The sequence below is a fragment of the Crotalus tigris genome, unplaced genomic scaffold (assembly GCF_016545835.1).
Source record: "Crotalus tigris isolate CLP2741 ecotype Arizona unplaced genomic scaffold, ASM1654583v1 scf7180000017573.2180621, whole genome shotgun sequence".
Taxonomy (NCBI): Eukaryota; Metazoa; Chordata; class Lepidosauria; order Squamata; family Viperidae; genus Crotalus; species Crotalus tigris.
In genome coordinates, this window is record NW_024096483.1 from 1,578,543 (window position 1) to 1,587,184 (window position 8,642).

At 34.5% G+C, this 8,642-nt stretch overlaps 1 protein-coding gene across 1 annotated transcript; it reads left to right on the top strand.

Annotated features, from left to right (window-relative positions):
- Nucleotides 1-1,439: 1,439 nt before the first annotated feature.
- On the top strand, nt 1,440-7,974 carry POLR1D (RNA polymerase I and III subunit D). Its single transcript, XM_039356776.1, has 3 exons — nt 1,440-1,599; nt 4,841-4,915; nt 6,614-7,974. Exons 1-3 carry the CDS (start codon nt 1,574-1,576, stop codon nt 6,900-6,902), a joined length of 390 nt encoding a protein of 129 aa, XP_039212710.1. The 5' UTR covers nt 1,440-1,573; the 3' UTR covers nt 6,903-7,974.
- Nucleotides 7,975-8,642: the final 668 nt, after the last annotated feature.

Consider the following 8,642-nt stretch of genomic DNA (forward strand, 5'->3'; position numbering starts at 1 on the left):
GGAATACCATTGTGGGCTGTGCCTTGGCATGCGATGGAGGGGATGGGGAGAGGTGTTGAAGTGGATGCGGTGTCTTATACACAGTTGCTTAGATGGGATGGTCTAGATTGGCAGTTAAAATCTTTGGAAGATTTGTTACATGAAAATATTACCTATTCTTGGTTTCAATATAGACAACTATTAGATGGATGGAAGATGGATCGTGGTTTAGGTTTGCTTAGAGAAGATCAAAATCTTTTCAAGCAAGTAAAGGATCAAAGACAAACTCATATTAAAAGAATTTATGGGGTGCTAGTGGAACTGGATTCAGAATCAGAACTAATTAAAGATTGTATGATTAAATGGGCGCAGAATTTTGGTGAACCAGTTCTACTGGATACCTGGGAAACTATCTGGGTGAGAAATGTTAAATTTACACAAGCCCAGAATTTAAGGGAGAATTTTTATAAAATGTTTTATAGATGGCACCTTGATCCACAAAAGATGTCTCTCATGTATCCTGACTTACAGCCTAAATGTTGGAGATGTGGCTGTTTGGATGCCACTTATTATCATATTTGGTGGTCGTGTAAAAATATAAAAGCTTTTTGGATTAAGATATGGTGGAACATTCAGAGAATTTTTAGAAAGAGGGTAAAATTTACTCCACAATTGTTTTTGCTTGGTATTGTTACTGATTGTGATGCTAAGGAGGTTATATTGATGTTGAATTTGATTACAGCCGCAAGGCTGCTAGTAGGTCAATATTGGAAGAAGGAATCTTTGCCTACTTTGCAAGAGTGGTTTTTTAAAGTATCTTACTTGGCGGAAATGGCAAAGATTTCGGCTTTCTTAAAAGAGCAAATGCAAGAGAAATTTTTTGCTGTATGGGAAAAATGGATAAATTTTATACAATTTAAATTGGATATGAAAAAATACCATTTAGCTTTTTTATAACTTGTATAAAAACTCTACTTTTTTCTTTTTTTTGCTTTTTTTAAAAAATATTTTTTTCTTTTTAAGGTTTATAATTCTTTATTCATATATATTTTGTTCTTAATTATCTTATAATTTTGTTAATCTCTTTTAATTAAGCCTATATTCTGCTCTGGGAAGCTGGGGGGGGGAGGGAGGGGGTGATTTGGGAGGGGTTGGGGGAGGGTTGTATTGTTTTGTTTTTTTTTTTTTGTCTTATTGTAGTTGTTATTGTTTTTTTTCTGTCTTTGTAAAAGTTTTTAAAAAATTTTCAAAAAAAAAAAAAACTTCCATCAACAGACAAGACTACTGTACATTCCAGTACCATCTGCAATATCCCCCGCAGGATTCCAGTCAGATTTAAGCCCGCCCCGGCAGCAGCCGCCGCGCCCCCTACACTCAGAGGAGCCGCTTCCGATCAGCTAGAGGGCGAACTTTGCTGGGGAGGGCGGGGCTATGGGCTGCCTGCTGCCGAGCCCCGCCCCTTTCGGGGTCCTCGCGAGCGTCTGTTGGTGCTCGTCGCCCGCGCTCGGGTAGAGCTGCTGCTGCGCTTCCGGAAAGACAAACAAGATGGAGGCGGTCGGAGCTTGAGAGCGGGTCTCTTCGAACGCTGCACGCCATGGCGGACGATGCTGAGCTGGAGAGGTGAGATTTGAAGGCGTCGGAAAAACGGAAGGTGCAATGCTTCCATTCCATGCCTGCCTGGTGCTGGCCAGATGACTGGGAGGACAACTTCCATCATCCTGAACCAGGCCAAAGGATTATAGGAATTGTACTCCGACTTCAAGGGCACCAAATTAGCCTGGAGCGGTGGTAGGCTGTGTTTTATTACTCAGTAAGTGATCCTGGCTCACTGACTAACCGTCTAGTTGTGGGCTGATCCAAAGGCTCCTCAAAATTAAGGCTGCAGGTCATCAGTGAATTGCAGCCTAGAACAAGTTTTGATCCGGGACTTGCGGGAGGCCTTGAGTTGCCTAGCCTTAACTCTGGGATCAAATCCCCAGTGTCCTCTCCTGTCCATATTGAAATATTGGGTCCAAAGTGGGAGTGAAAGACTAATGTGGTGCTTTTAATTGCTATTCCTAAAATAAGGGGGGGGGGAATTATGCCACTTTCTATCTAATTGCAGAGTTCAAGCAGGAGGGTTCCTGTCAGTTTAAAGAGATAAAATAGTTCCAAAGCGGAAACTGAATTATCCCAATTCTGTCCCTCTAACTAGGCTGCAAATGTAGAGATGCTTATAGGAAATATATGGAGAATTTGGAATTGGGATAGCTATTTAATGTAATGTGTTTGCAGTTGATTATAAATGTGATTGATTGAGAAGTGTCAGTTCTAGGGACTATTTTTTCTACTGTTGGTGCTACAAGTCCAACATTGTTCAACTTGCGGAAATGTAAGCTATTAACTCTTCTGGTGCCAAAGATGTTTTGGGCTCACAAGATATAGACAATCAGATTTTGCCAAAAGGCAAAAGCAAATCTTTTATGTAAAAAAGTTTGCAGCTTTAAATAGGAACAGGCAAACAGTATTGGAGTTGATAGCTGATAGAGAACTTCAGGTCAGGGGATCAAATAAATTAAGCAAGAAAAATTCCAGAATAATATACAAGACCATAAGATAGCATTTGACATATAGAGACAAGAGTTCCAATTTAGTGTTGCCAATATCAGGCAATTGTAAAGAAAATTTGTCATTCATGTAACATATTTTGTGGTATGTTTCAAAGATAACAATCCCAATTTTTTAACTGATAAAGAGAAAAAAAGACTTAATATCACAGAAAACAAATCTAGCACAGATTTTCTGTAGAGTAGTATTTACCTATTGCTATAGAAATAGCATTTTAAACAAGGATCTTCCTCGTGGTCTTTTTTTCTTCAGATTCTATATGCCATGGTTGTCAACAGATAGGTTCATGAAGACTGATCTCCACTGCCTAGCATGACTTTGATCAATTGTAACTTGTACATGTTTTAGTAAAAAGGTGGAGAATAAGGCATTTCCTTTGATTGTACTTATGTCACATGTAGCATTCCCTGCTAATATAAGGTGTAATAGGAGTCAAGGTTGCCACATATTTGCTTGTATATCCAAATATAGCTAAAGCTTGGTTTTATTTAAAGTTTACTCTATGCATGCTGGGAGCCACCTTGCAAGCTAACATGCTATCCACCAACAAATATGTGTTGGACTGATACATTCAAGATACAGTATTGGCAAGGAGTATAACCTCAGTGTGATCCATTTACAGCTAGAGAACAGTGGACTAGGGAAGAAAAAATAAAGGAGCTGAATGTTAACATAGCCTGAAATGCTGTTTTGTTCACAAATCTCTAATTCTACCTTGCAGACTACTTTAACTCTCAAAAGAGATAAATGGGTACATACGCAAATGGAATACACACTATCATAGTTCTCTTATAAAATATCTTTGTAGTATTAAAGCATGCAAGAAGGTATTGTTGTCTTGAGATCAGACATTGCAACCTTTTTAAAGTCTTTTTCCTGTGAAATTCTTGGAAGGCTAAACAAAATGGGTAAAGGACAAAGTAATATTTGATGAGGTCAGGACATACCTTTTTGTTCACCCTCCTTATACCTAAATCAGTTTAAAACTTTTATTATTTTAATCGACAGAAATGTCTCAGTCCTAAGATTAAAGCCTCCACTATCGCCTAGAGCAATCTTGATTAAAATCAGTTTTCCACAATTATTAGCATTAAGGTCAGGATTAGAAAGATTCAAATGAGTGATCAATTAGGTAACAAGAAAAGTAAAGTATGATGACTCCACCTTCCATATTACAGGTGAATGTATATCAGTGCCTAGAAAACTGTGGGAAAGCTAGATATATTCTTACAAATAATACTTATCTTGCGATCAGCATTCCAACTTCCCACTTAAAAATAGACTTTGTAAAAAGTTTGGTACTTTAAGGAGATGTACTTGGGTTAACTGGGGGTACCTTATCCCCAATCTATAAAGTTACATTAAGGATAAGTAATGTAACAATGATTAAAGTGGAATAAAAATACATGCTATAATTCTAATAGAAAAATTAATCCAGACAAAAACCCAATAATGGGCCAATTATTCATAATCGCAATAGATAATCGTTACCAATCTCTCTACTGGTTTCCTTGTGTCCATATAAGATTTTAACCAATTTCAATATAACTAAAGTTAAAACATCTTTTTCCAATTTATAAGTGTATACCCTTGACCTGAACAGCTATATGTATCAAGTGGAGGAAGAGTTAAGGGTACCTCAAATCTGATAAAATAAATTTGAGTATATCTTTATATTTATTCTTTTAAATAATTCTAATTCTGGGATATTTCAATTTCAACAATATCTAATAAAAATGGTATTTAGTATTTCTTTGGTGCAAAAATTATATCCTTATGGATTTCTTCCTATCTTTTAGGCATTCTTTTAACGTACGCTCATTTGCTTATTATATTTATTTCCTGTCTTTAAAACGTAATGGCTTCTCCTTATATTTCCACCACAAAAACTCTGTGAGGGTTGTTTGGCCTGAGAAGGAATGATTGGTCCAAAGTTACCCAGCTGGTTTCTGTACCTAAGGGAGGATTAAACTTATAGGCTGCTTGTAGATTGGCACCTTAATCATACACCTAACTGGCTTTCTATACAACCTGGCTAAATACCTTAAGCGTCTGTCCAGTGACTCATGGGATTTAGAACATGAAAAATTATTATTTGCAATCTGAATTTCAATGATTATAGTTTTATTTTGATCCAGGGACTGCAGCTTGAGTGAATTGTAATAGTCTGCATTACTGTTAGATGAAAGAAATATGTCCACATTCCAAAATTATTGGAAGAGAAGTTAAATTAATGTTTGTTCTTAACATTTAGGAAGGCAGTGGAAGAGCTATTGACAGAAGCCAAGCGTGGGAAAACTAGAGCAGAAACAATGGGGCCCATGGGCTGGTAAGTTCTTCAAATTAAATATAATAAAGTTATAAAATAATATATGTTTTTTTAAAAAAACCTAAAAATTGCGATTTCAAATGTGCATTAATAAATAAGTCTCACTAGGGAGACTCACTAGCTTTGCTGGCTGAGGAATTCTGGAAGTTGAAGTCCACAAGTCTTAAAGTTGTCAAGGTTGAGAACCCCTGGACTAGAGTAAGAATGCATAGTGAGCATTGTCATGTAAATTTCTCACCAATGGATTAAAATATAGTATTTTTTGTTGGTAAGTATACACATAACCAAGAATAAGAATTAGTTTCTTTTATGTGTAGTCTTGTTTGGAAATAATGTTGCTCATTATCTATTATATTCAATATCTAGCTGAATTTGCTAAAACATTTGAACACATTTTCTGGTAAGAGATAGGAAGAAAGAGAAGAAAATATAAACTAAATAATTCCATTCCATTCTTCCTGTTTCAAAAAAGGCCTCATTTGCCACCCGCCAGAAGCACTTATGTTTTATAATGGAAGTAGATGATACTGGTATTCTGGAGACTCCAATAACGGTGTTACTCTTGGATGAGTTTATGCCATGTGATTGCAAGTGTAGAAACAATTTTACTAAAACTTTCTCAGGAGCCTGCTAGTGCTTTTCTTCTTCACTGTAAGTAATAGGCAGGGAAGAATAAGACAGCAGAGCCAAATTCCTTATAGCTACTGTGGGATTGATGAGCTGTAAAAACAGGTTTTACTGGATGTCCCAATTTTATCAGATCAAAATACTCTGACAATTAATGTTACATTCTTGGATCCTAAGTTGTGCCATAATAATCAACACGGTATGGTTATTATTTTAGTCCTTGAAAATAAATCACATGAAATTGTCCTATTCCATCAATTCACTTTGGTTGCATAGTCAACACATAAGCAAATAGCTCACAAAGTCATTTTTTAAGATGGGATCCTCTTTTTGAAGTCAAAGAAATAAGAGTTTCAGTAAAAGAAGCCAGCAAGTCTATTTTTCCCACCTATTGCTACTTAATATTTTTTGGCACAATGGGAAAATAGAGGATATATCTGAAAATAGTAATTCTGTCTGATAGTAGCCTGTTTGAGTTGTTTGAGGTTTTTAATAGTTGCAACATATTTGTCACTTATTTCTGAAAGAATATTTGTTTGCAATTATTTTAATTTCAATTTGTTATAAGAATGAAAATAATTATATATCAAGTATTAGAAAAATAAGTGGTTTATAAGAATATTTTTGGTTATGTACTTAATTTAAGAATCAAATAGCTGAAGCATGTTGGATTTAAATTCCTTGTTTGAGTATAGCAGAGGAAAAACTTAAATCTTTTACAGTAAAGCACAAAGGTTTATGTCACAACAATTTTTGTGGCAAATACTTCTAAAAGAGTTTATTTTGTCACATGAATGACTATAATTACATTTGTAACAGATGTGCAGATGTTACTAGATTTTCTATATCTTTTAACGAAGAAATTAAGTATTTGATATATATATATTTGGCAACCTTATGATAAAATGCATCTGTCTTAACTGCTTCTTTCTGTACTTCAAGTATACACTAGGTGGCATACAAGGGAAGCCAAAAAAAGAAAATTAGCTGTAGTACTCATTTTGTATATTCATAATGTTTATTTTTTGTGAATTTTGGATATTATAATACTGTTTTTTGATACTTTTGCAGGATGAAGTGCCCCCTTGCCAGTACAAATAAAAGATTTCTTATTAATACTATTAAGAACACATTGCACTCACCAAAAGAGCAAGACCAGGGAGAGAAAGATCAAGAGGAAAATAAAGACTCTGAACCAAGTCAGAGCAGGGAAGAAACCAAACCAAAGAGACACAGAGTGCATCCTTACAAACCTAGTTTTCGGTCTAGGAGAAGAGTCAGCTGCTCTCCTCCCAGGCACAGGCACAGGCCCAGGAACCAGAACACAAAGGACAAGTATGAAAAGCGATCCAGCAAATAATGAAAAACTTTATGTCGAAGAATCTAATTAAGCTATTAACTCTGGGGGAATGTTCATTTATCTTTGACTTGAAAGTATTGCTTAGTACAAATGTCTGTTGTAACAGTTTAGAGTTGAATCCTTATGTACCTAAAAAAAAAAAAAAATGATTCTGTGCTTTCTTTCTGTTACTATACTATCCCAAATTAAATTTTGATGGTGGTTAAGACTTTTGTGCTCAAATATTTTGGAAATGATCTTTTAGCTCAATGTGTGCAGCCTATTTTAGCTGTCTATATTTCTTCATTGCCTAGAGAAAGGATTTCTCTGTTTGATATTGATCAGAATCATTGAGAAGGAACCTGCCCCAATCTTCCATTGCAGTAAGGAATGATTTTTTTCCTGCTATATAGTACAATATGTAAAATACACTTTGTAACTCTGTTCAGAAAAGTTCTTAATACAATTCTAATTTATTAATTTTTGTTCCTTAGATATGGATCTTGATAATTCTCTAGGCCTTTACTTTATTCAGTTTGAATATATTTGCTGTAGTTTTAATATGAAAAAAGATTTATATGGTATCTGAATATTATAAATTATTTAGCTTCAGTTAATTAAATAACAGAGCTCCTGTGGGGACATGAAACTCTGTAGTGAAAAATAGCTGCCTGTTCATTTCATAATAGAATGTATTTGTGTATTTACTTTTCCCAACACCAGTGAATAAGTTCTCTTTTGATTTAGACATCTGAGTTCATAATTTTTCCTAATCATAAAGTTTTAGTGTTTTGAATCCATCTACTTAAAATGCTATATGTGTATATCATTGCTAATAAATACAGTGAAGCATTTCTGTATTGAGAGATAATTAAAACTATCTCAGGAGTTCTATTTTTAAAATTCTGAATATATAAGTTGCAGAAGCATATTGAAATTGGAAATTGCAGTATAGTTGAATCAAAATTCAATGGTTTTCTTATTATATAATTGATACTTTATTATATTTCAAGTATTTTTCCTGAAAATAATGAAATTAAATAGTAACTGGTTAGTGACAATCGTTCTTGAAATAAAAGTGAAAATAACCTCAGCTGTCTGCAGATAACGTACTGGTTTCAGCATACATTTAATTGTGTCTGTTCATTTAAAATTCACATCCATTCAGCATAATATTATAAATCCACCTTCAGTTCTACTGATTACAGAGCTTGAATAGTAAATAACTGATAAACTCAGAATCAGATTCTTAATTAGAGAAGAATGGACAGTTAAAAAAACCTGATTGAGATATAAAATACGGGCTTGATTAAGTGAAAAGATAATTACAAATTGCTGACAATTGCCAGGCCTTTTAAGCTGTAATTCAGAATGGCTAAAACTGAGAGGAGACTGCTTCTGGTGGAAACTGATAAAATAAGAATAGAAAAAGCATGTAGGAGAAACTAATCATTATAAAATACAGTAATTGACAGGTTAGATCAGATGCTGGCAAGTCACAGAAAGAAGAGTAAACAGTTCTAAATCAAGATGCTAAAACCAGTATAAATGTTAAACCACAAAGCTTGCTAGTATCAAATGTGTTGCACACTTGGTACTGCCTATAGATAGATGTACCTAACTAGTCAAGTAGCCATTCTACGAATCAGCTAATGTGAAATCTGAATACAAGACTTTGGCTTCATTTTATTGGTAAAAACCAAAGATGCATTTAAGGCATTAATGATCTTAAAGTACTATGTTTCTATTTCTAGTTTCATT